Source organism: Gadus morhua, chromosome 7 (assembly GCF_902167405.1).
Source record: "Gadus morhua chromosome 7, gadMor3.0, whole genome shotgun sequence".
NCBI lineage: Eukaryota > Metazoa > Chordata > Actinopteri > Gadiformes > Gadidae > Gadus > Gadus morhua.
In genome coordinates this window covers 17,560,583-17,588,082 of record NC_044054.1, presented here as the reverse complement: position 1 = coordinate 17,588,082, position 27,500 = coordinate 17,560,583, and the positions used below count along the sequence as shown (strand labels likewise).

At 49.5% G+C, this 27,500-nt stretch overlaps 1 protein-coding gene across 5 annotated transcripts in view; it reads right to left on the bottom strand.

Moving 5' to 3' along the window:
• The window catches only part of tiam1a (TIAM Rac1 associated GEF 1a), a 77,804-nt gene that overhangs the window by 23,446 nt on the left and 26,858 nt on the right, over positions 1 to 27,500 (bottom strand). For all 5 annotated transcript variants that reach the window (XM_030362316.1, XM_030362315.1, XM_030362317.1 and 2 more), the window contains 13 exons: positions 26,143 to 26,241; positions 22,541 to 23,268; positions 21,971 to 22,257; positions 18,982 to 19,236; positions 17,666 to 17,897; positions 15,327 to 15,499; positions 13,812 to 14,036; positions 10,882 to 11,067; positions 7,964 to 8,113; positions 7,245 to 7,319; positions 2,815 to 2,985; positions 1,413 to 1,517; positions 262 to 343 (listed from right to left, as the gene is read on the bottom strand). In XM_030362316.1, coding sequence (XP_030218176.1) covers positions 262 to 343; positions 1,413 to 1,517; positions 2,815 to 2,985; positions 7,245 to 7,319; positions 7,964 to 8,113; positions 10,882 to 11,067; positions 13,812 to 14,036; positions 15,327 to 15,499; positions 17,666 to 17,897; positions 18,982 to 19,236; positions 21,971 to 22,257; positions 22,541 to 23,261 — 2,662 coding nt within the window. In that variant the 5' untranslated portion in view covers positions 23,262 to 23,268; positions 26,143 to 26,241. The remainder of the gene's footprint in view (positions 1 to 261; positions 344 to 1,412; positions 1,518 to 2,814; positions 2,986 to 7,244; positions 7,320 to 7,963; positions 8,114 to 10,881; positions 11,068 to 13,811; positions 14,037 to 15,326; positions 15,500 to 17,665; positions 17,898 to 18,981; positions 19,237 to 21,970; positions 22,258 to 22,540; positions 23,269 to 26,142; positions 26,242 to 27,500) is intronic.

Sequence of the window (27,500 nt, the reverse complement as noted above, 5' to 3'; positions counted from 1 at the left end):
AGAGGGAAATAATCAAATGAGAACAAGACAACTTGATGAGTATTTGCCGCTGGCAAAACATCCACTAAATCAGCATTACTAATAGACTAATAGCGGCAAGTAATTAAAAAATGAAATCTCAGCGGGACTTATCTCCCGCCAAATATCATTATCTGGATCTGACTCCATCAATTCCTTCACAAGCCCTGTGGCACAAAGCATTTTACTTTCTATAGGAACAGAAAAGACGAGGTGATTGCTTAAAAAAAAAAATCACTATACCATATCCAATGGCGCAGGAGTCGGCCTTGTCGAAGCAGACCACCTTGGTCGTTTTACTGCAAATCTCGATCTCTTTGTGGAGCTGAAAGCACACAGAGGGACAGGTTTAATGGGATGGAACGGGGCAAGGCAGCCACGCCCTTGTTTGGATCCTGAGGTCAAGGGCACCTCATCCCTCGTACACTAAAGGCTGGACAGATCGCTCCTAGGCCCAGTCGGCCCTTCGTAGTGTGCTGTACTGTAGTCCCATGGTCCGAGAGTGTGTGGGTCGTGGGATCTGACCTGAGCAGAGCACCAGCTGTGTGTACTCATCAACAACTTCATTTAATATTCTGTAGTGGGACGGACGGACGGTTAAACGAGTCTGTGATCAAAGCGAGGAGATAAAAGCTTGTAGAGCGACGGAGGCCTGGATTGAATGGGAAATTAAAAGCCTGGATGAGTCGTTAGAACAGTAGTTTCTCTGTGCCTGCGCAGAGTTCAGGGCGCCGCAGTGCTAGTGCACGGCACCGAGCCTCAAAGAGAGGGTAATGACAAGAGAGAGGGGGGTTGTGAGGTTGCAAACAACGGAAATTATATATTTATGTAATTTTATAAAATTATATATTTATAGGAAAAGAAAGCACAGCAAAGCCATATGTGCTAAACTGAAAGCATGTGGAAAGAAAAACACACACACACAAACACAAACACCCACACGCAAATAGACACACATGCACACACACACACAAATTGGCGTATCTCACAATGGCACACAGCGTGTTTTCAGAATATTACTTTGCATAATTTATCATATGTGCTGTGCGTCTAAGCATTTGGAGGGGATTTTAAATGCATAACTAATCAAATTGGCAAGCAATTCATAAAACATGAAATCCCAACTCCAGGCGTTGTGGGGGGGGGGAAAGCAATTGCAAACTGAGGTCAAGACCCCGTAGATCCCATGGGTGCTAAATATATCCCGACATAAGACGCCTGAAGAAGCGTCTGAAAAATAAATCTTGGAATAACCATACCCAATATAATCAATTACTTGGTAGGACTTTGATCGATAGGTTCCTTCAGGGGTTCGAAATCCAATAAACACAAACACCGGCCTCCTACTATAAAAACAATAACAGATCACATCCGTGTTTTGGTATTCTCCTCACCAGATCTGAGATGTCCTCTTCGGACGACGGGACGTAGAGGAGCATCTGGTCTTCCACACACACCTTCAGACGCAGGTAGTGGTTGGAGGGGTCTATCTTGTTGGCCTGAATGGTCACAGACATGGAGACGGGTAGTTTTCAGTCCACAAAACACATTCAATAGGTTGGTCCTTGTACCCGCTCGTAACCAGAGGGCATACGGTACCACGCTGCCGTGTTCTGCACACACACAACGCTGTTTAGCGGTGGCGTTCTCAGGAGTCTCACTGCGGAACATGTAAGGGTGCGGTCATGCATGTTGAGCTGCATGTATGTGGTTCATCACAGGGGGGATTAGATGCTCCAGTTCCTCACGCATGGAGACGGACACGTGTACGTGTTCTGGAGTCACGCATGGTGCCTCGACTTCAAGGAATACTCAATAAGAATTGATCGATGTGTGTGACAAATGAGCATGAACTCTCGTGTGTATGTGTGTGTTCTGAGCAGAGCATCAACGGCAGTGCAGTTGAAAAAGGACAAAGGTGTGTGTGTGTGTGTGTGTGTGTGTGCGCGCCTGCATGCGTGTGTGTGTGTGTGTGTGTGTGTGTGTGTGTGTGTGTGTGTGTGGGTGTGTGCTTGTTTGTTTGTGTGTGTGCTTCTATGCATGCTTGCCCGTGTGTGTGTCAGTGTGTCTGCGCCAGTGTGCGTGCGTGTGCGTGTGTGTGTGTGTGTGTGTGTGTGTGTGTGTGTGTGTGTGTGTGTGTGTGTGTGCGTGTGTGTGTGTGTGTTTGTGTGAGTATGTGTGAGATTTGGGTTAGAGGGGGGGGAGAATGTACGAGCCCAAGAAACGTTGAAAGATTGGGTGAGCTATTGTGGTTGCATAACAAGTCTTGTGAATAGTTACACAGTATGTCATGGTCATCGAATGCAGAGAGGTGCCAGAGCCATACTTAACATGGGTTCAGTATGCCAGGTATGCTGAAGCTATTCTCAAGCATCCCAGGTATGCTACCCTGCTGAACTCCTCGATCTATCAGCAGTACCTGTATTCCTATTTCAATGTACCCGTCAATATCAAGATACACTATTTGTATGCTCTTTTTAAGCAGTGAGGGATTTTTTAAGTAACTATTTTTCGACCCAATGTAAGAGGTCCAAAAAAAATGTATTGCATTGTATCTGGTATACATGGAAAAAAGCATTTGTACACTTTTAATTCAATTGACCATATCGTAAATTAAATATGCAACCAACTGATGTCACTAACCTATGGAGAAAAACAACAATATCCTCATAAGCAACTTGCGCTAAATTCATTACACATAGCAGTAATTGCTCCCGGGGAACAGCTTGTGTCTAAACTACTGGCCAGCCCACAGTGCTACTGGCTGAGTGGGACTATCAGTGGCATCTCCCCCACCTTGCACACCGCATCCAGGGTCTCCATGGAGGTCTCCCCTGGCTGGATGATGGCCAGGACGGGCCGGTCGTTGGGCAGACACACCCAGGAGGGCTTCAGGCACTCGGGCGTCCAGATCTCACTGTCTGGCTGGAGCTGGGGAACACTCTTCACTGAGCTGCCCCTGTCCCTCTGCAGAGACACAAAGCAGAAAGGTATTTGCAGCGGTTGATGTGAAGCATTGCTGGAGTGACGTTGACAGCTCCTGTGGTGGGGGGCGCGGGGGGGGGGTTAGATGTTCACGAGGCTCACTGTATCTGCCGCTGGATGGGTTTTTCCATAGCATGGTGCGGTCCTCTCCTGTGTGTGTGTGTGTGTGTGTGTGTGTGTGTGTGTGTGTGTGTGTGTGTGTGTGTGTGTGTGTGTGTGTGTGTGTGTGTGTGTGTGTGTGTGTGTGTGTGTGTGTGTGATGGTCAGTAACCTTTACGCCCATCACTCTACCCTCTGACAATCTGTCGTTTCCATCAGACACTCCCTCTCTCTCTCTCCCCCTCCCTCTCCCTCTCCCTCCCTCTCCCCCTCTCTCTCTCTCTCTCTCTCTCTCTCTCTCTCTCTCTCTCTCTCTCTCTCTCTCTCTCTCTCTCTCTCTCTCTCTCTCTCTCTCTCTCTCTCTCTCTCTCTCTCGGGTGGGCTTTAACTGGACTGACAGTCTGCCACTGATAAATGATCTGCTCCTATCAGATAACAACAGCATCCTGGCATCCCTTTTATTCTTTTATTGCTGTACTCCACCTCCACCCCCCCCCCCCCCCCACCTCTGCATCCCCTCTGCTGCCACAGCTTCACATCTCTCCATCAATCTTCCCCCCCCCCCCCCCAACACACACAATCTGCCCACCGTTAACACGCTACCGCGGTGGTCCCTGTTTATGTAAACTTTCACTTTGCTGGCTTACGAGTGTTTGTGTGTGTGTGTGTGTGTGTGTGTGTGTGTGTGTGTGTATGTGTGTGTGTGTGTGTATCTGTTTCCGTATGTGAGAGTGTGTGAGCGAGACAGTGAGCGAGACAGTGAGAGAGAGAGAGAGGGAGAGAGAGAGAGACAGAGAGAGAGAGAGAGAGAGAGATAGAGAGAGAGGGAGAGAGAGAGAGAGAGAGAGAGAGAGAGAGAGAGAGAGAGAGAGAGAGAGAGAGAGAGAGAGAGAGAGAGAGAGAGAGAGAGAGAGACGGAGAGAGAGAGAGAGAGAGATAGAGAGAGAGGAGAGAGAGAGAGAGAGAGAGAGAGAGGGAGAGAGAGAGAGACAGAGAGAGAGAGAGAGAGAGAGAGAGAGAGAGAGAGAGAGAGAGAGAGAGACGGAGAGAGAGAGAGAGAGAGAGAGAGAGAGAGAGAGAGAGAGAGGAGAGAGAGAGAGAGAGAGAGAGAGAGAGAGAGAGAGAGAGACGGAGAGAGAGAGAGAGAGAGAGAGAGAGAGAGAGAGACATGGACATAGACAAAGAGATACACACATATATGCAAGAATATCACTCACAATTGTACTCTCACAAAAAATACACCCACGTGCGCACGTGCTCACACACACACACACACACACACACACACACACACACACACACACACACACACACACACACACACACACACATATACACACACACACATACACACACACAAAAACATACACACACACACACACACACACATTCTTACAGACACAGAGCAGACTGGGGGTCCAAAACATCCCGTCCCTCCCCCCACAGCACCATCTGGTTCCCCTCCTGGCCTGTCCCTGAAGCCTCTGATGGGGGAGAGAGGGGGAGAGACGGGGGGGATGCAGAAGGCTGGGCAGCCATAGCAGAACTAAAAGCCCCCCCCCCCCCCCGTCCCCCGTCTCTCGTCCACCTCTCCCGTCTCTCCCTCCCGTCGCTTCCTCTCTCTGAGGGAGAGACCCGTCTGCCATGCCATCACAAGACACAAAGAAATGCCTCTGATTTAATGTAAGGAACGATGTGAAGGGACAGAGCCCGGCCGAACCCTGCTGTTGTTGTTGTTGTTGTTGTTGTTGTTGTTATCGTTTTTCCCTGCTCAATGTCTGCCCCCCCCCCCCCCCCCCTCAGAGCCCTTCGCGCGGGAAGGTGCGTCCTCTCCATCGCGGTCTCTTCTCATGTGTGTGTGTGTGTGTGTTGGGGGGGGGGGGGGGGGGTTCTGTCAGGTGGGGCTGAGCGTGGGCGCAGGGAGGAATCGATTCCCCGTAGCGAAGAGCAACCTCTCAGGCCGGGTCACAGGCCGACCCCCCCCCCCCCCCCCCCCCCCCCCCCGACCCATCTGCCTGGATCTGACAGCAGACGGCTACCGCCCACCTAGCCCACCTTCATGGTTTCAACAACCCCTACCGCCCACCCCCCCCCCCCCCCCCCCCCCGCCCGCACGCCCACACACAGACACACACACACACACACACACACACACACACACACAACCTACTCAAAGACATTCTTCCTCTGAGAAGGATTTTATCGCTCTCTCTCTCTCTCTCTCTCTCTCTCTCTCTCTCTCTCTCTCTCTCTCTCTCTCTCTCTCTCTCTCTCTCTCTCTCTCTCTCTCTCTCTCTCTCTCTCTCTCTCTCTCTCTCTCTCTCTCTCTCTTTCTTTATCCTCTTGTTTAAACACTGGGGTTCATCACATGTGGATGTGCCACATGGCCTTTACATGACTGCCCATATATGGCATTGAAACCCTGCTTGCACCACTTCCACTCTGGATGGACACATTAGGGTTTCCCTGAAGGAGGTAACCCTGACAACCACCATTCCCTCTCTTGACTTGTGAGCGGTGATTCGACTGACTTCGGTTTCCCCGTTGTTTCGTGCAGCCAATGATGGCTAAACGCACCAATTCCAATACATTCTTGTAGGCTCAACAGGCTAGAAGTATAGCAGAGCCAGGGCAGCCGAGAGCCATGTGGAGTAACAGAACAGAACCCCACCTGGGAGTTAAAACAGGGTGTGAAACAGACTGGGACCAAAAAACCTGTAGACTGATGTGTGACTCTGAAGAGGAAATGACTTGAAATATAAAATGATCACAAAAAAAAACATATCAAAATGATAAATCATAATGCAATAGGGCAACAAATAAATATAATTTAAAAAAACAAAACCAAACAGTCCATCAATCTTGGCCCTTGGAGATTGAGGTTCAAACAGGCAGCCTTTGGGAGGACACACACAGAGCAATGCAGACAGACGGGTGTCCACTGTTGCTAACCCCTGCCTACGAGCCTCAAAGCAGGAGGGCGACAGCAGGTGGCTGCCGGCTAAGTGGCGGTGGGAAGGCAGCGATGGAACTTCCTCTGACCCCCCAGATCTAATAAAGGCCACATAACAGTGCTGCGGCGGAGAGGGGAAGCCAGCTAGCCTCCCGGGTAGTCTTGAGGTGGGAGTGGTTCCTCCTGTTTGTATTATGTCGATTTAGATGATGTCCATTTATGGAATTATTGTATGGATGTAGAGGGGTGGAGTGTGTAAAGTGCAGAGATTCTCTGCGAGAACGGTGTGCTTCGTGTCCTAAAACCACATGGATTCAGCCCACACCAGCCCACGCGTTCTTAGGACATGAAAGCACAGCGATTAAGCTGGAGAACCTCCGCTGAGATAAAGACAACGTGTTTAGAGTAGTCATTAGGGTCGTGAATGTTTTATGAGATACAGACGCATTGGGTTCTAGAGGAGCAGATGCGATTGGCGTGGTCAAACGTTGTCAAAGCCAACGTCACACACGCACGAGCTAGGGCCCGAGCCAATAGAAAACTAGCACTCTTGAAAAAGTGTTTTTCACCGAGTATTTCCCCCCCGATCAACAGACGCATGCATTTATATGAAAAAATAACACAGAATGGTTCACCCACACTTTGTGAGACCCATACCAAACAGTTGTTAAATGTAATATGGGGGTTTACTTAACCTTAAATAAGTGTAAGTACCAGAGGAATGGAAGGTATGTGCTTTGAACACACAGAAAGCCATGCTGGGAGCAGGTGCAGCAGAGCTGAGCCTCCGCTCTGCTGGGATCTGCTGTTAGCCCCGAGCTAACATATGTGGAGGTACGTTCGCGCTCATGAGCACAAAGGTCAGACTCACACCAGGCAGCAGAGGAAAAACAGCTAGTACAGACAGAACAGCTAGTACAGACAGACGGATAGACAGGGAGACGGACAGACAGATAGAAAAAAAAAAAAAAAAAAAAGAAACAAAGAAAGAGATAGAAAGCAAGATACAAAGAGAGAGGGAGAGAGAGAAACAGAAAGAAAGAAAGAAAGAAAGAAAGAAAGAAAGAAAGAAAGAAAGAAAGAAAGAAAGAAAGAAAGAAAGAAAGATAGGCAGAAAACAAGCTCTGTGTGTACTACAACATGTCATTTGGTTGTGCTTGGCAGCAGCAGAGTCTGAGCGAGTGCTTACAGATTTCTCGCTGGCAGAATCCTCCACCATGCACTCCAGCGTGGTCTTCAGTGGCTCCGCCCCCTCCACGAACACCTGCAAGCGGAGAACAGCCCGTCAGCCATCACTGCTATGTCAACATCGCTCATGTGCTGTGCTGGGGAGAGTTCCAGAGTCGGGGTGCTGTTCTTGAGAAGGCTCTGTCACCGAAAGGTTTTAAGTTTGGATGGTCGGACGGTCAGAGTGAGAGTGGAGGAGGATCTGAGGGTTGGGGAGGGGCGATGGGGGATGAGGAGGTCAGACAGGTAGGGCGGGGCCAGGTGGTGGAGAGCTTTGAAAGTCAGGAGGAGGATTTTGAAGAAGATACGTTATTTGATGGGGAGCCAGTGGAGAGTCAAGAGAACAGGAGTGATGTTTCATGTTTGTCCATGTATTTGTACATGTTGTTCATGGATGTGTTTGGTTGTGTGTTTGTGTGTGTGTGTGTGTGTGTGTGTGTGTGTGTGTGTGTGTGTGTTTGTGTGTGTGCGTATGTATGCATGTGTGTGTGTTTTGTGTTTCCGCGCTTGTGTATGTGTGTGTATGCGTGCATGTGTGTGTGTGTGTGTGTGTGTGTGTGTGTGTGTGTGTGTGTGTATGTATGTATGTATGTATGTATGTATGTATGTATGTGTGTGCGTGCGTGCGTGTGTGTGTGTGTTTGTGTGTGTGCGTGCGTGTGTGTGTGTTCCTCCACCCACCTGGGTGATGGAGGGGTGGGGTGCCTTGCTCTTCTTCCTGGAGGCGGTGTCCAGCCCCCACAGGGAGGAGAAGCGACTGCGGCGTTTGCTCGAGGGGCGGGGCACGGCGTGACTCCGCCTCCTGGCGTTGCTCTCGGTACGGGCCGCCACCTGCGGCAGGAGAGAGAGAGTCAGACAGAGAGACAATGACAAACAGGGCAGAGTCGAGTAAGCACATGTGACCACATCGCCACCGCCAGCAGGAGAGAGAGTCAGGTAGAGAGACTATGACGAACAGGGCAGAATCAAATACATCTGACCACATCGTCACCTACAGCAGCAGAGAGAGTCAGACAGAGAGACAATGACTAACAGGGCAGAGTCATGTACATGTGACCACATCACCACCGCCAGCAGGAGAGAGAGTCAGGTAGAGAGACTATGACGAACAGGGCGGGATAGGCAACTACATATGACAATATCCCTATTCAACGCACAACCCGATATAATGGTGGTTATCCGTTCAGAAAATAGCGCTACTACCCGTTGTGAATCCATACCAAAAACATTTGATATTATTTGTTCAATTTAGTGAATTTAGGGATTATTATTAATGGCAGTTTATTTCAATGAAAAAGCGAAAATTAATGTATCAATATACCACTAAGTCATTAAGTGTGTGTAGTGTATGCACACACACACGCACCCAAACAAACACAAACACATTACAGTTGCCCTATGGGGGTGCTGAACACACAAGCAGGAAGAGATGTTGGCGTTTCTGGGTTAATTCACATTATCTTCCGGGCAAACAAATGCCACTATATGTTTTCCCGGACATGTGTGTGCGTGCGTGTCTGTTTCTGTCATTGTGTGTGTGTGTGTGTGTGTGTGTGTGTGTGTGTGTGTGTGTGTGTGTGTGTGTGTGTGTGTGTGTGTGTGTGTGTGTGTGTGTGTGTGTGTGTGTGTGTGGTTGTGTGTGCGTGTGTGTGTTAACTCGTCTCTCGGGCTTGGCATCATCCATGAGTCACAAGCTTCCCACATGATAGGTCAAACTGGCCTGGAGAAACTCGGCGGCTTATGTAAGCTGCTAGCGAAAGGACCTTTAAACCACATTATCATAAAGCCTTCTCCACGACTCACTCCACAGAGGGGCATCCATCATAACAATAACAGGAACATTTATAGAAATCATAATGTGGACAATTTAATGTAAATATGACACGGGGAAATAAAATGAGATATAGATATCGAGCTTTTGTGGTTCATAAATAAAAGCCAGATTGGGTATATGATGTGTAAATAATGAACATGTATTTAAAAATGGTCGGTTGCTCCACACCGATGGTAGGATGGTAATGCAAGGTTAAGATTGATTTAGATCCAAAATAAAATAATAATTGTAATAATAATTGGAATGACCTTTATTCGTTACAACACCAGCAGGGGGGAGGCATATACGTGAGAGATATAAAAATAGCCCTAATAGAAATGCTTTCAAAGGTGAGATATGTAGAGGGTTAGACGAGACAAAGGAGAAGGGGTGAAATGGTGGAGCAGGTTTAGAGAGAGAGACAGGGAGAGAGAGAGAGTGAGTAAGAGAGGGAGAGAGAGAGAGAGACAGGGAGAGAGAGTGACAGAGAGTGACAGAAAGCAAGAGACATGGAGGGAGAGAGAGAGAGTAAGTAAGACAGGGAGAGAGAGAGAGAGCGAGAGAGTGAGAGTGAGAGAGAGCGAGGGAGATGGAGACAGACAGTAGGAGACAGGGAGACAGAGAGGGAGTAAGAAAGGGAGAGAAAGAGACAAGAGAGACAGGGAGAGAGAGAGAAGGACAGTAAGAGACAGGGAGAGAGAGTGACGGACAGTAAGAGACAGGGAGAGAGTGGGTAAGACAGGGAGAGAGAGAGATTGAGTGAGACGGAGAAAGAGAGAGAGCAAGGAAGAGGGAGACAGAGAGAGGAGAGGGTGTGGGTGTGTGTGTGTGTGTGTGTGACAGTTGGTGCTAGTGAGAGTAGTGGCGAGGTAAGCCTATTTGTGGGAAAGTGCCTCAGGGTGGGGTGCTTCAGAACAGACCCAGTATCGATCAACCAATCACATAAGAAAACCCAATCCCACTTGGTTTAGGCTGTACCGTGTGTGTGTGTTTGTGTGTGTCTGTGTGTGCGTATGCGTGTATGTGCATTTGTTCATTCAGCTAGCTGAATAGCTCTTTATGTTTTATACTCTCGATGTTGACGGGAGCGGCAGACAGAACATAGCGTCACATTGGCAGCGCAGGACCTACCAGTCCTGCTGTTCTACCATCTCACACCTTCCATAGCCGCCCCGTGGGGGACAATAAACACACCGTTTGAAGCCCTTGCTGATGGCTGGGGCCCTGGGAGTGTCTGTCTGTGTGTATGTGTGCCTATGCACATGCATGCGTGTGTGTGTGTGTGTACGTACATGGTGTGTGCGTCGGCACCTAGAGTACCGGCTATAAACAACAGAATGACAAGTGACATCACCTTCTTGGCAGGTGTCTGCACTCCCTGTACGAGAGTCGACGCGGAAACGAATGATCTGAATTTCGAGCGGTGAAACCCGATGGTATCTTGGGTGCTTGGGCCTGCGTGTGTGTGCCCGTTTGTGTGTTGGTGTTTTTGTGTGTATGGGTGTATGTGTCTGTGTGTATGTGTGTGTGGGTATATGTGTCTGTGTGTGTGAGTGCGTATGTTTTTGTGTGTGTGTGTTTACATGTCTGTACACGTAATTGTATCTGTGTGTTTCAGTGTGTGTATCTGTGTGTGTGTCAGTGCGCGTGCGTGTGTGTATCTGTGTGTGTGTCAGTGCGCGCGCGCGCGTGTGTGTGTGTGTGTGTGCGTGTGCGTCAGTGTCTGAGTGTGTGAGTGTCTTAACAGCCTTATGACACTTTGAGGCACCCGCGGCCCTGCTCTTACCAGGGCGTGGAAGGAGGAGACGGAGAAGACCCCCAGGCGTCCCATGGCCAGCTTGGTGGGCCGCGAGGCCACGGCCAGCAGCCTCTTGGGGTTGGGGGACTCGCCCCCCTGCAGGCTGGCCAGGTAACAGCGGCAGCGGAACAGGTCCACGTGGAACTGCTCCAGGTTCTGCTCCCACAGGAAGATCTGAGGGAGGAAGCGGGCCGTTTAGCGGAGCGCCGGGGAGATGGTGTTGAGAGTGCGCTGTGATTGGGCGATCCTCGACCCTCCCAGTCCCTGGGGTTGGACCCGGGGTTTGATCCCCGAATGTCTTGCGCCTACGTTGATTTATCCCGGGTGAACACATTGAGAATCAAATTCTCTTTTTTTAAAGGTGTCCCCTGGCAAAGGGGGTGGCACAGCAAGGGGTGTAAGACAAACAACAGAACACATTGCGTTTGGCAAAACTCAACATTTGGCAGAAGAAATGCTGAAGTGAAAAACCAAGTGCATCGGCCAAAGCCAATTGCGTTTCATTCCAAATCTTTCAGGAGAGCAAGACCTCCTTGAAGCTATCTGGAGTAAGACAACCTTCCCCTAGTTGCTTTAGAATAACTAATATTCACTGCGGTTTGTGTTGGAGAAGCAAAGCACTATTATTAGTATAGTATTACTTCAGTCAGGACAAAGCAATCGTTAGCCTCCACTGATTCACAGATGAACACACATTGGATGTGTAACTATAACCGAAAGACCTACACAGCGTTGTATAGACTCCCTATGCCGCTCGCCCTCTCCAGGCCCACTTTCAGGGAATACCTCATTTAAATACAGGTTCAAGGCCGGTAAAGGTTGAGGGGAACCATTTGCATACGCTGATCTCTTACAGATGACAGAGGCCTGCAGTTGATCCAGCCATTGAAGGGGAGGAGGGGAATTAGTGGCCATCACATGGAGCTGAATGTCATGTATTCCCGGAGGTCATATACGGAGACTGCCCGGCCATATGTTGTTTCCCCCGTGGAAGAGACGAACGCGTTCTCTCTTACCTGATGCAACGCGACTTGCATGAGCTCCAGAACATATATTATAGTTTAAGCATAGTGAATATATGTTCTGAGCGGGGGTACGAGTTTGTGATAGTGACATATCTTCAATAGCGCTTAAGCGGATCGTTTTTCTTCTGTTTCTCCACACCACTGTAAAGCTCCTTTGGATTACCGAAAGGGGCTTTAAAATCAAATACATTATTACTCTTTTTTACAGTGCAGTGCACCCACGAAAAGATACATGCGGTTATCTTATACAAAAGGTAAAGGAGCTTCACAAACATGCGCACAAACACACACACACACACACACACACACACACACACACACACACACACACACACACACACGCGTTCCCCCCCCCCCCCACAGTCTTACGTAACACTGTCTGTGAGGGAGCTCCTCATCGTCATGCAAGCCCAATTGGTTTCCAGAGAAGGAAGTTAATCTCAGGGAGGATTGATATTCTGGTTGGAATGGGTTTCATTACGTCAACACTCTAATAAATCGAATCCCTTTGAACAGAAAGGATGGCTGCAGTTGTGAGTAATGCAACTGTGCCGGTTTAACACCTTTAACACCTTTAACACCTGATGGTGGAGTGGACAGCCCCCTGCTGTGGCTCAGGTAACTCTCCCTTCAAAGAGTACCACAGACACCCCCTCCATACAGCTAGGCTCACTGGCACTGTCCGGAATTCACTTGCCTTTACCTGCCAAAGTGGAAAAAATCTACAAGCCAAGCAAAGCGTTTGAATATGTAACTCTGAATTTCTTTATCTGCCGGCAGCAGACTAATACACATATGCACACACACACACAGAAATGCTCCAACACACATACACACTCACAGACAGACACACACACACACACACACAAATACATATACACATGCACGCATACACACAGGCATGCACACACACACACATGCACACTGAAACCCAGCTTTTCAAGTGCTTGGGCTCCTTGTCTCCACAGGTTATGTGAGGCACACACATGCACACACATACACACAGGTAAGCTTGCGTGCACAGACAAATAAAGAAATAACCAACCAACCAAACAAATACACACACACACACACACACACACACACACACACACACACACACACACGCACACACGCACACGCACGCACACACGCACACTCGCACACACACGCAAGGCAGTCATTATCAAGGCATGTTATCTATGTCAGGGCCTCGAACACATGACATCCATATAATAATCAACGCATACCAGGGTATAATTATAATTATCAGTACATCAGGATCTGCCTGTTAGAGTCATCAAATCAGTGCAGCGCAAGTGCACTTGCGAGTGAATACGTTTCTTAATGTTCTGTCCTTTCGACTGAGAGCTCAACGGAGAGTGTGGGTCATTTGCTGTGCGTGAGCCAAACAGGTCAAACAGGTCCTTGTAAGCTATGCTACTTATTTATGCTATTTTTTGTTTTGACTCAAAGAAAAACTTCAACCAGGGAGACCGCAATGTTCCCTGGCGTTCGTCCTTGTGACAACTGGGGCCATCCCTCCTGACGTCGCAATGGTACACAATGTCTACAACAGCGCGTCCAAGTAAGAGGAGAGCAGACCTCTCAAGCCCGCCGCAATCACCATCAGTAACGAACGTGAATGGTAAATGGTAAATGGACTGCATTGATATAGCGCTTTCACCCAAAGCGCTAAAAACATTCACCCATTCATGCACACATTCACACACGGACGGCGTTGCCAAGGCAACAGCCAGCTCCTCGGGAGCTAGCTAGGGTGAGGTGCCTCGCTCAGGGACACCTCGACACTCCTGAGCTACTGCCGCCACGCGGAGAGAACGTCACTTCCCAAAAAGGTACGCCCCTTCTTCCCCCGATCCAGCCCCCCCCCCCCCCCCCCCCCCCGGTTACCTGCTCCAGGATGGTCTTCCTCTTCTTGCCGTCGGTGACGGTGGACAGCTGCATGTCGCCCATCTTCTTCATCTTCTCGTCCATGTCGATCTTCTGCTCCAGCTTGCGCACCTCGGTGCGCAGCAGCCGCAGCGTGTCCTCGCGGTGGTGCTGCCGCGCCACTGCGCCGGCGCACGCCGAGTGGATGGCCGTGATCCAGTTCTCCAGCTCCGTCTGGGCCGACGTCTGTCCCCGGGAGGACAGGGGGGGACACACGCACAACGCTCAGGTCAAACACACGTACCGTGGGATTGGGCTTTGAGGCTCCTTATAGGGGGGGGATGCAGGTGTTACCACAGCAGATAAAGAGAGATGGATTTGGGTAGATTCAGACGGCGTCACGCACATTACTTTGTGGTGTGGTTTGGTTTGGTGTCATGGGGGGCGGTGGTGAATGGTGTGGCGGGATGGGGTGTGTAGTGGTGAGGTGTGGTTTGGCAGGTTGGGGGGTAGTTTGACGTGGTGGGGTGTATTGCAACCTTTCATGCCGAGCTCATTGGGGGCTTTCTCTGAGCGCGGCTGGCCCTACTCTGTTAGCAGTGGCCCTGTTTCTTGATCCTAGATACCAGATCTCACTGAGGAATGCTGGTTGAAAATTTGGTAAACCAATTAGTCAAAAGATTTCAGGATCCCTCCAAAACAACGAAGGCTGTGTTTGGCTAGGTAAAGGTCTAGCAGGTAGCGTCTGTGTCTAGCACAGCTACGGGGCTGGGATCAGAGTCTTTCTCTGGTGCCTGGTATCGGCCAATCACGGAATGCACCAGCCGGTGCCAAGGGGAAGGAAATATAAAAGGCGCGCGGTCGGTTGAGACCGGTGAACCCTGAGAGACGCCGTCGAGCAGAAACTCATCATTGTTTGATAATTTGTCATTCGATGCATTGATTGAATGTCGCCGCTGACAGCGGCTATGAATACAAAGAGACACATGTTAATATCATGCCATGGTGGCCGTGCCGCAGTGCTGTCACAATATGACATATGTGGCCTTTAAACACGTCAGAACGAAGAACAAAACAGCTCACTGGCTTATCTGGCACACACTGATTAATGGCATGCACGTGTGTGTGTGTGTGTGTGTGTGTGAGGGTGTGCGTGTGTGTGTGTTTGATTGTGAGGGTGAGTGTGTGTGTCTGATTATGTGTGTGCATGCATGTGATTATGAATGAGTGTGACTATGACTGTGAATGTGTGAGTGTGTGTGTGTGTGTGTGTGTGTGTGTGTCTGTGTGAGTGTGAGTGTGTGTGTGTGTGTGTGTGTGTCTGTGTGTGTGTGTGTGTGTGTGTGTGTGTGTGTGTGTGTGTGTGTGTGTGTGTGTGTGTGTGTGTGTGTGTGAGCGCCCAGAAATACCATCCACACCAACCCAGAAGAGGGGAGCTCTTCGTATGCTGATCTGTGGTTCTGTAGGTGCATAACATTACGCCTCCATGTGTGCCTGCTTGCATGAGTGTGTGTTTGTGTTCTCCTTCCTGCCCACCTGGAACAGGAAGGCGTCCCCCACGGAGTTGCTGAGGCAGAACACAAAGTCCTTCTTGGGGTGTTCGGGGACGGCCTGCACGATGCTGTTCTCTGCCCAGAGCGCGTGCTTCGGGACGCTGTTGTGGTCGATGGCAGAGCGCCCGTCCGTGTCATAGAGGTAGAGAGTGCATCCTGTGGACAGAGAGAGATGGAGGAAGAGAAAGAGAGAGAGAGAGAGAGAGAGAGAGAGAGGGCGAGGGAGAGGGAGGGAGAGAGAGAGACAGAGAGAGAGAGAGAGAGAGAGAGAGAGGGAGGGAGAGAGAGAGAGAGAGAGAGAGAGAGAGAGAGAGAGAGAGAGAGAGAGAGAGAGAGAGAGAGAGAGAGAGAGAGGAGAGAGAGAGAGAGAGAGAGAGAGAGAGAGAGAGAGAGACAGAGAGAGAGAGAGAGAGGAACAGAGAGAGAGACAGAGAGAGAGAGAGACAGAGAGGTTTAAATTAAATAGATTATGTTGTTCCATTGCGTTAAGTGGCCCCTTTTGTCCCTTTCTTTTATTTCAAAAAAGTTACAATAAATCCATGAATTACAGGGGCTGTAGTTACGATTAAAGAGCAATTTTCTGAATGTAATTCGTTAGAAATGGCTCAGTCAACCGCCAGCTATTAGTGAGTGAAATGTGCGGTGCAAACATCTGTTTCTAGTTGACAGCGTCTGAGGTAGCCAATCTAGATTTATGACCGCTCTGGGCTCATTTCTGACCAATCAGGGCATCTCTTCCCTGATTGGTTTCGGCGGAATCCATCTTGCCTGTCAATCACAGGTGTCTGAAATGCAAATATGTTTAACAGCTGAGAAATAAGTCAGGAGAGAGCAAAGAGGAATGACACGTTTTTCTACGGTTTAGTCTCAAAATCTTGCTCTCTTCACTCTTTTCTGCACTCTCTCTTTACAACTCTCACATCCTACCTACAACACCTTTAATGAAGAAAACAAAACCTGTCAAATACAATACACAATATAACAAGATGGATTCTCCGAGAACAACAACCAGGCGCTGTACAGCCACAGCTAGGGCCCCCATAGCCTGGGAATGCCTTGCAAACAAATCAAAACTGGGGCTGTGTTATCTATAGAGATCTGTGATAGCCAATTGAACAATGGATCTTCCATTGGTGTCCAACACTGTCCACAGTCCGCCCTAACAAGCAGCGCAGGGTCTGAAGGACCACCTCGGGACAACGGGAGCCAAGGCCCAGGGAGTGACACCATTTCTTATTGTTTCCTGGTGCATTTTGTGTGTGGTGGCTGATTAAATTAGAGACAGGCGCTGCCTTTGGAATTAGATTGTTTTGACACAGGAGGACCTTTTTTAAAAGGAAAAAGCAGAGGAGGAGAAGGTAAAGATGGATGTCGGGGGTCTCGTGCCGGGCCTGATGTGATTACCCGGGGGGGGGGGGGGGGGGAGGGTAATGCACCCGGGTCCCGCACGCCAGCTGTGCAGGAAGTGAGTGCACAGAGGGGGGAGGGGGGGGGGGGGGGGGGGCTATGACCATGATTGATCACTGGGATGATGATCAATAGTGGAGCAAAATAATGCAATAATAGAGGGGCTGGCTGTGAATGAAATATAATTATGCAACATTAAATTTAATGTGTATTGATGAATTATATAGCTACTGTAGGAGGCAATGCAGTGTTGTAAGAGCCTATAGTGGAACAGGATATTGCAGCACCCTCATATACATTGCTGCTGTAGTAGTCTCGCAAATCCGAAAACAAACTGATGGCAGGCGAGGTCAAATCTGGGTGAACAGGGCGTTTCACTTTCTTTCGCTTCATATTTGTTTCGACCAATCATGTCGCTGGAGGCGTGGATCTGTAAGCGTGTCATTGGCGACCACAGACTCGGCCACCGCTGGTAGACTGTAAAACCTGTCAACGTTTTGAATCAACACCGTGTAGCCTGACCACTATAGAAACACATTCAATAAAGTCCCCTTCTGAAACCTTCTTCCACTTGAGCGGATAAGAGATTTGAAAGAAACCTCGGTAACGAAACAGGAACCAAGGCATAACTCCAACCCCTTTCAGATTTCGGTTCTCTGTGAGCAGGAGGAGTCAGTGAGTCAGGGAGTTTCTGATTGTTAACCTTAAATCTCTCCACAGAAGTTCTGTTCTGGGGAGAATCTCAGAGAATATTAGAATCTCGGATCCAGCAGTCCAATTATGTTATAGCAGAACTTCTGGGGGAAGACTTTAAATATGTATTTGTAGGACTACTATAGTAGTGACTCAACTAATGTGTTAAACACAAACATCATACTCTGTGGTGAGGGAGACTCAGAGCTTCAGGCTGGTTACCTTTCAGCGAGACCCAGTAGTGCTTCCACTTGCGTCGCGTGGCGGGCTCCACCTTCTTGTTCTTCTTATGGACCAGGAAGTTCTTGACAGCCAGCGCTCCCGCCTTCCTGACCGTGCCGTTGGCGCAGCCAATCGGAAAATCCGACGGGTAGGCGGTACTCAGAGTGCCGCTGCTTCGCTCGTCACTCACGGCAGAGCCCGCCTCCTCCCTGAAGCCCCGCCCCCGATGGGTCTACAAAATAAAAATGTGGGAATCAGATGGCGGGATATGCTAAAATGCTAATTCTTCCTTTTTTAAATGTCAGCAAATACATTAGTATGCACAAACAAACAAAGGCCTTGTTGACGCAAGCCTTTTTGAACCCCTATTCAGATCGTAATATGAAAACGGTTTTGAGATTGCGATGCAAAGTGAGATATTTTCTCTGTCTAAAACAGGCCGGAACGGTTGTTTCGAAAGACGCAAAAGAAGTTCAGTCTAGATTCATGATAGATTTGTTGTTGTCGTCTAGAGCTTAACTAGGACTGCTTCGGTCGTCCACCAATTACATTCAAGGGGGCTGTGATATGCTAATTCATTATCACGCCGTATGATTCCTAACCCTCAATTATTATTTACCATGATTGGCCGCATTATCCAAAGCAATTTTAGCCCATACACTACGGTCGCAGAGTATACCCGCCCCCTCCCCGGCCATGGTGCCAATCATGGATGTGGTACAATCCTGCAAGCTGTGTGTGCGTGCGTGCGCATACTAAGCGGGGATCTCTGGTGAACTGCCCCTTAAGTGTTAACAGGCTGAGACGCTTTTGAGCGCGTGGGGCCTGCCAGGCTTAAGCCAGATACAATCCCAATTAAACCGCGGTCGTAGGCTCTAGATGTTATTCCATGTCAATAGGGCTGATGATAGCCTGACATCGCCAGACCAATTCGCAAATGCGTTTGAATCTGGAACCTCTCAGTACATTTTTTGATTTCGAACGGGTGTTATCAACAGAGCGCAGAGCAAATGGCCTCTGGACGCAATTGGACAGAGCTACACCCGATCAGATCAACGAAACGCGTGAGACATCAGCAACAGCCATCTTGGTGGTTTATGAAAAATGTGTCAACTGTACAGTCATCTTATCAGACCCGCCCCATATTAGATGAACGCTTGCGATTGGCCCCGACCCCGAGCCAGGTCCGCTGTCAATCCATCGGAACCTTAGGGGGGGGCGGGGGGGCGGACGCATAGGCCAACGCAAACAATAACACGAGCTCAGGTTTTGTCTGGTTCAATAGCATTGACCCCACAGACATACAAATCACTCACCCATGCCTGATTGTCGAGCTCCTTCCGGAAGTTCTCGTAGACTCCTCCCCCCCCGTTGCTGCTGCCGCTGTCGCTGCCGTGGAAGGTGCTGCCGTTGAAGGCGCTGCTCTCGGCGTTGGAGTACACGGAGAAGGAGGCCGACATGGCCTTGCAGCGCCGCGACACCAGCTCCGCCTCGCCCTCCATCTCCACGGCGAGGCCATCGATGCCGCTGTCGCCGTACTCACTGCCCTCGCCCAGGGCCCCGGAGATGTCCTACACACACACACACACACACACACACAGACACACACACACACACACACACACACACACACACACACACACACACAGACACAGGGAGAGAGAGGGAGGGAGAGGGGGAGAATGAGAGAGAGGGAGAGAGAGAGTGAGAGAGAGAGAGAGAGAGAGAGAGAGAGAGATAGAGATAGAGATAGAGAGAGAGAGAGAGAGAGAGAGAGAGAGAGAGAGAGAGAGAGAGAGAGAGAGAGAGAGAGAGAGAGAGAGAGAGAGAGAGAGAGAGGGAGAGAGAGAGTGAGAGAGAGAGAGAGAGAGAGAGAGAGGGAGTAATAGAGAGATAGAGATAGAGAGAGAGAGAGAGAGAGAGAGAGAGAGAGAGAGAGAGAGAGAGAGAGAGAGAGAGAGAGAGAGAGAGAGAGAGAGAGAGAGAGAGAGAGAGAGAGAGAGAGAGAGAGAGAGAGAGAGAGAGAGAGAGAGAGAAAAGCCGAAAGAGAGGTGGACAGAAAGATAGACACAAAGAGAGATAGATGGGGGGAAAGTAATATGTTAGGGACTAACGTAATGCAGCAGAAACAATGGCTATTGTATATGAATAATGTACAGCAAGTGATGTGAAATAATATTAGCCAAACTGACAGTGAATCATTTCATCCTCACGATTCAGCTCAGATTTGTACAGTGGTGGTCGACAGCTTAGACTTGAACACACAATGAGCGTGTGTGCGTGTGTGTTTTGATTACGTCTTTGTGTCTCTATCAGAAGGAATTATGTTTTCCGCGAGATGCATCGGTGTGTGAAAACGCATACTGTGTGGCCCACACTCTGTTGAATACCGTTGAGTAATTAAAAAAGATTAAACTAATCTTATATTCAATCTCCATTCAAAAACCCCCACGTGCACGGCTGCCAGAAAACCCCCCAAAAAAAGGGATTTTCCCTTTCCCAGAGATAGAGAATCTTGGCAAATTTGCACGTTTCCTTTCCCCCACCAAACCACAATGTTCTTCCTTTGTGCTCATCTTTGTTTCCCCGGCGTTGTCTTGTCTATTTTTACCCAGACTGCCTCGCCTCTCAGCCCGGCTGGATGAATTTATAATGAGCAGCACTTAGGATGCCCTGCTCTCACTGCGGGCGCCGGGGCTTCTGGGAAATGGGTTGAGGGGAAAGGGGAAAAGGCCCGCCTCTCTATTTTTGGCACAGACACTTTATTATTGAGCGAGCCTCGTGTTAGTTTCTGGATATTATTTTGACAGGGTTTTAGCCAACGAGACTGGGGAAATGGCGCCTTAAAGTGTTTTTTTAATGCACACTTTTTCATTATTTAAAATAGATTACGTGTGTATTAAAAAGTCTGACATATCTATGCCAAACCAATCCACGAGTACGGACACACACATGTGGAGGATTAGACAACGGACCTCATCCAGACCTGGTTGACTTCCTGAGAACTGTCTCTGCTAAGTGTGAATGGCTGCTGAGTAAACAGTATCTCTCTGTCAGATCAGTGGAATCTTCTGGTTAACATACCGTCCGGACACAATCCTTCTCCAGGGACCTTAAGTAGTCGTTTTTCATAGTAAAAGCCCCAAAGGGGATTTGTGACACAGTACTCATGCTTTGATGTCGTTTCCGCTTTAAACTAAGGAATATTGCGACGAAATAAACAATAACATATAAAATATAAATTTAAACTGAAGAGAGTGTAAGTTAAGTACACCAACAAAAGACTAGAAACATGTAGAGCTTTGTGGCGGCCATTCCTATCCGAAGCATCACCCACTACCCTAAGAGCTCAGCCTTCCTGGCAGGGTTGGGAGCCAAACCCCAGTAACTCTGGCCGGGCTGACGCCTTGTTCTACCAACTCAACAACAAAGAACCGTTCCATCCATCAGACCAGGGCAGGAAGCAGGACATGCGTGTTCTCACTGAGCACATGTTGTTCTACAAAGCCGGTCTGGTGCATCGTAAAAGAGAATACGGGTCTGGTAGTGAAAGCCATTTGAACTCTCCTGGCTTCAGGGAAAAATCCATTACCAACATTATCTGTCAAACTCACTTTGGCGCACTGATTGAACTGAAGAGTGCACTGGGCCCAACACAGCTAGCAAGCTAAAAAGTATCACTTAGATGCTACTGCTACCGGTTTCCTGTTACTGCCAACTAAGTGCTGGTGCTAATGTTGACATTCGCGGAGAGGGTGCTAAATGAGCTATGGCACAATCGTCACAACGAAGCAATTTCACCTAATTAAAGTAGTTACTAAATATTCCAGTGAAACCAGGAGAGCGAGTTACGAATACGATGGTTAGATCACTCAGACCGGTTTCATCCTCTAAATCTGTAGTATGTTGGGTAGACAAACATGAACTAGACTGACCCAGACGTTACTCTTTACTTATTGACTGACAACCCGAAAACGTGGCTCTCCCGCAGAGCGAGAGATGTACACAGTGAGCATGTTGTAAGTCAGATGTTAGTCTCCCGATCTACAACCAAATCAGACTGGTTGCATATCACAATCCCTCCTGACGACCGTCCAATGATACAATTTTGCACTATTTCGAATTTATTTATTGTGAATATCACCTATTTTAATTACATTTTACCAAATTTCATCCTTTAACACTTAAGGCACCGTGGGTCAGAGACAAGCTAAATTTGAGCTTGTCTCTGTACAGTCTTGTACATTGGTTTGAGTCGGCAGTAGAGCCGGCTCTGACTGACTGTGAGGAGGAGGGCGGCGTTACCTGGGTGGTCTGGGCGCGGCGGCCCTGGAAGGTGTGGCAGGGCGGGGCCGGGGCGCAGTGGCCCCCCAGGCCCCCCAGGCCCTCCGACAGGCAGTGGGAGCGGCGGCAGGGCAGCGTGAAGGCCCCGTAGACGCCGCCGCTGCCGTCGTCCTCCGCGGGGGACAGGGGTCCCTCCCCCTCCCCCTCGCGGCCCCCCCCCCCCTGGGCGTAGGGACCCCGCTGGGCCCTCAGCACGGGGCCCCGCTGGCTGCACAGATGGTCCATGGAGGAGGCCCTCTCTGTGGAGCCTGCGACACAAACAAACACACGCACACACACGCACACACGCACACACACACACACACGTGTTAATATATTTATAGACACCGACATGCATGTTTCTATGGAAACACATGCCTACACATGCACACGTGCTCAGGTGCTGATAATGTCTTAATTGGTGCGTGTCAGTGTGTGTGTGTGCGTTTGGGTGCGTGTGTGTGTGTGTGTGTGTGTGTGTGTGTGTGTGTGTGTGTGTGTGTGTGTGTGTGTGCACGTGCGTGTGTGCATGTATGCACTTCGCTCCCTCACCTGCACCCCGTCTGGGTAGGGCGAAGGGCTCCTCCTCCTCTTCCTCCTCCTCCTCCTCCTCCTCCCCCTCCAGCCCCTCCCCTCCGTGGAGGATGTCCTCCGTGCTGGTCATGTGACCCTGGCTGAGGTCGGACTCGGACAGCTCCATGCTGCCCTCGCGCCACGTGTCGGCCGACTTGGACCGCTTCTTCTTGAAGCTCCCGCCCCCTCCCTCCCTGGCCCCGCCCTCCGCCAGCCGCTGGAGGCACCTCCCCTCCCCCTCCCCCTCCCCCTCCCCGCCGGACTGCCCCTCCCCCTCCCGCCGGGCCACCGTGCTCGTCTCCGACGCCTCCGGGGTGGGCGTGGCCAGGTCGGCGTCGTCGTCGTCGTCGTGCTGGTAGGACTCGGGCCTCATCGTCATGGCGACCCGCTGGGTCCAGTGGGGGTTGGCCCCGAGGCCGAAGTCGCCCAGGGCGTCGGCGCCGCCGAAGGGGTCCTGCCCGCTTTCGGCCAGGGAATGGGGGATGCTGGGCGTGCTGGAGGAGCGCGTGGAGGCCTCCGAGTTGCGGTGCTCCTGCTTCACCGAGGAGGAGGAGTGGCGGGGCCGGCGAGCGATCGGCTGCTTCTGCTGCTGCTGTTTGCCCGAGAGGCGGAGGGAGCGGGACGTGTGCTTGCGAGACAGGGGCCCCGTCACGTCCCCGTAGATACCGCTGTCGCCATTCTGGCTCTCCGCATTGCCCATGATTTAACTGCCGGGGGGAGACGGTGAGAGCGTGAGAGGCACGGACGGCTGGTGTACGGCCATGAGGACCACGTTGAAAAAACGAATGCTTTGGTCGATTTTTTAACAAAAAAGCTTTTGCTTTTTCAAAAGCTTTTGTAGCTTTCATCTAAAGTGGACTTTAAAGCAAGCGCCCATCTTACAGTGGTGCCGCGGCAGCGTGGCTCAGTTAAAACTAAAGGATTATTACCATTTGGTATCGCACAACAAATAGAAGGTAACATCGTTATCAACATCTCGAGTTTCAAAATGTACTGCTGGTGGGAATCAAGGGTGTGGTGGATGTAGATTTGCATAAGGATCGATGTGCAGCAGTGTCCAGGCAGAGGGAAAGGGACATACAGACAGACCTTACTCCCTCCTGCCTCTATAGAGTGGGTGGGCTCATTAAGCATCAGCATTATTCTGTAGCAACAACACCAGCAGTGTTATGTGATTCAAGTGCTCTATGCAGGAGATTATTGAACACAATGTATAACATGCTATCTTATGTAATATAAAATCAACAGTACTTTAAACAAGGCAGAAATGACCCTGTGCTATCCAGCCCATCCTTGTAGCTACTAGTGTTCTCCGCTGGCTGAGCAGATCTCTGAGCCGAGCTCTGAGCGGGACGACAGTCAGGCTCAAACCCTTCCATATTGTTCATATTGCTCCTAGTCGGTCAAACGTTGTCCTGAGCGCCGTGTTTAACAGCGGCCCGTCGGTCGACGGGAGAAGACACACGGTGTGTTAAATCCATCAGAGGCTGTGTGCTGTTATCGACCGCGCTGTCCTACGACGGAGGAAGGAGCTAATTAACTCACGGCGGCCGTTCTTTATTCAACCCCATTAGCAGGGACCCCCCGGGGCCGCCCTAGGGGACCCTGCTTTCACACCCTCTCCCCCGGGAGGTGTTCCAACACCCTGGTCAGGGAGGAGGTGTGCGTGCATGTGTGCAAGCGTGTGTGTGCACGTGCATGCGTCCGTGTGTGTGTGTGTGTGTGCGTGCATGTGTTTTTTGCGTGTGTATGTGTATTTGTGTGCGTGTGTGTGTGTTGTGTGCGTGTGTACGTGTGTTTTTGCATCTGTGTGTGCGTGTTTTTGCGTGTGTGTGTGTGTGTGTGGGTTTGCATGTGAATGTGTGTGCGTATGTGTGTGTCCGTCTTTTATATGCGATTGCATGCGTGTGTCTGTGTGTGCGACCATACCCCAGGACCTGTTCTAATAGACTTGCCACAGTGGCTAAATCTATTGAAAGAGCTAGTGGGGTGGCTTCTCCAACTGGGAGTGGTATGGGAGAGCAACATGGAGGTGGAGAGAACTAGGACTGTTGGGAACACACCTGACCAGTTAAGAACCAATTCAGGCTCAGTGCTTTCTTAGAACACACACAGATACACACACAGTGCATATGTAGCACCCAATTCTGGCCTTCTATTGTTTAAAATATCAGGACATGGTTTTACACATCGCTAAATACAACATAGATGGGAAAAAGTGGAACACCAAGGAACGTCTGGTTGAACTTAACATGTTATGTTCAATTGTTGCATACTTAAAATGACATTAAATAAAGAAACCATGGTTATGCTATTTTCAAGAAGAAAATATCTTTAATGAGGTATTTTCCGTTTTTTGTTTTTTTGTTATTTCAAACAACAGGTGCTATATTGAAGTCACCTTAAAGAAATAATTTACCCTGATAATATAATACCCCAAAATCTGTTTATTGTTCTAACTCTTGGAGTTAATTATTCCTTGAGAGTTAGAGAGTGAGAGAGAGGGAGGGTTAAAGGCTAACTAAACACTTAAATCAAACCACTGGAACAGCACCTCTTGTGGTGTGATGAGGTGTGACTAGTTGTGTTTGTTAGTGTGTGTTTCCAGGTTAGGTTTAGGTATCTGGCCCCTCTGTGTGTGTACGAGCCCTCCTCTTCATTAATTCTGTTATATAAAGAGTGCGCAAGTGTGCTGAGTCAGCAAATATCAGATGACTTGAGTTTCAGTTAGTCAGCCGATGTAATGAAACCCACAGCATCCTGTTCCACAGACCGGAGCGGACTCATCCTCGGGCAGAGAACGATGGAGATCAGAGAGCGAGAGAGGGAGAGAGGGAGAGAGAGAGAACGATGGAGATCAGAGAGCGAGAGAGGGAGAGAGGGAGAGACGGAGAGAGAGAGACAGAACTCTGGAGATCAGAGAGAGAGAGAGAGAGAGAGAGAGAGAGAGAGAGAGAGAGAGAGAGAGAGAGAGAGAGAGAGAGAGAGAGAGAGAGAGAGAGAGAGAGAGAGAGAGAGAGAGAGAGAGAGGAGAGAGAGAGAGAAAAGGAGACAGCGGTGGGAGCGTAGGAAGAGAATCACACTATTTGAAGTCCAAATATTATGTCAAAAGCGATCTTGACTAATCTTGACATAACGCAAAGGAAAACATCCAGACATGGAACAGGTGTCACAGGCTGTTCCACAAGTAGAGCTTCTCCTTCTATCCTGACTGATAAGTCTTTCCCTGATGGATAAACAAAAAGGATTTTGCAACGCAACAAAGTGGATCAACTACTAACATCTGCCCAGGCAGCTGATTCTGCCAAGAGAAGGAAGAGCGAGAGGGAGGGAGAGAGAGAGAGAGAGAGAGAGAGAGAGAGAGAGAGTAAGAGTGAGTGCAAGGGAGCAACAGTGAGAGAGCGAGTTAAATGGAGGAGAGCAAGAGAGAGAGCAAGCTAACGAGTGAGAGAGAGACAAAGAGAAATAGATAGAGAGAAAGATAGAAGAATAAAGAAACAGAGAGAGAGGGGACAGACATAGCAGCTAGGGAGAGAGCATGAGATAGAGCGAGAGAGTGAGAAAGAGAGAGAGTCCTGTACCTGTGGTGGAGCTGCATCACTGGCATCCTCTCACACAGGTGCTGCGTGCTCGGTGGCCCAACGCCTGTCCTCCAAACTCTGCTGTTGCTCCAATCAGTACTGGTAGAGAGAGGGAGAGAGAGAGAGAGAGAGAGAGAGAGAGAGAGAGAGAGAGAGAGAGAGATGGGGTTACAAAACCACTCTGATAGGACCAGAGTACCGCAAGGTTTACAGAAGTATCTCAGACGACGAAGAGCAGAGAGATGAGGTAAACAAACAGATGAACCAATTGACAAAGAGGAAGCAGCGGGAGAGTGGGAGATGTTATAGGGATGGGAGGGAGGGAGAGAGGGAGAGAGGACGAGATGGGGAGAGGGAGGGAGGGAGAAAGAGAGGGAGAAGGAGTGAGGAAGGGAGAGAGGTGAGAGAGAGAGAGGGAGAGGGAGAGAGGGAGGGACATCTTGAGGTAGGGAGGGACAGAGAGCACAGGGATAGGTGGAAGGAAGGGAGAGAGACTTTGGGGGAGAGGGAGGCAGAGTTTGAGACGGGGAGGGAGGGAGAGAGGGAGGCTCCAGAAGAGGACGTAACATCAGGGGGTCTAGAGGAGGCGTCAGGGACACTAACCCGAGGGTAACGCTGATGCGGAGAGGCACGTAGCAACGGGGGACGAACACGTTGTTGCGGAAGGTACACACACACAGACGGCGCCGCGCACACACACACATTCAAGTGGAGAACACACAGCTCATTGATAACAAAAGCCCTGAGTGCTTGTTTAGCATCCCGAGAGGTGATGAACCTCCCAAACAAATACGATATGTATCCCAGGTAGAGAGGGAAATGTGTGGGGACAACAGCAAACATATGGCCATGCACGCACAAACACACACATAGCACGCATCCCGAACACAAAAACCTATATAAGGCATAACGCTACCCTCGCACATACGCACAGGCACACAGTTAACCAGTAGAGGATTACATTTCATAGGAATTATGTACTTCAATGAAATGATCCCAGCCATTTAAAATCCCTGTCGTAGACCCTATATGGAGACCCACCAGAAAATACAGGCATGTTTATGCACAGTTCGGCAGATGACAAACAAGTTCCTTCTACAAAAGAATGATGAGTTGGCTATTCAAGTTTGAATGTTTTTAGAGGCCTCCTGGTAATTCAAAGGCTTGGGGTAGGAGAAAGCCAAACTCAAAGCAGAAAGAGACTAACATATGTAAAGCGGCTGTGTGCTTGAGTGTGTGGAAGTAGGAATGATCTTGGCTACACAAAAGGTGTGAGTCAAAATGACCAAGACTCACAATTATGTCTTTGTTTCATGAAAGAATGTATGAATACTATGTTTCAGTTTAGGATATGTTTC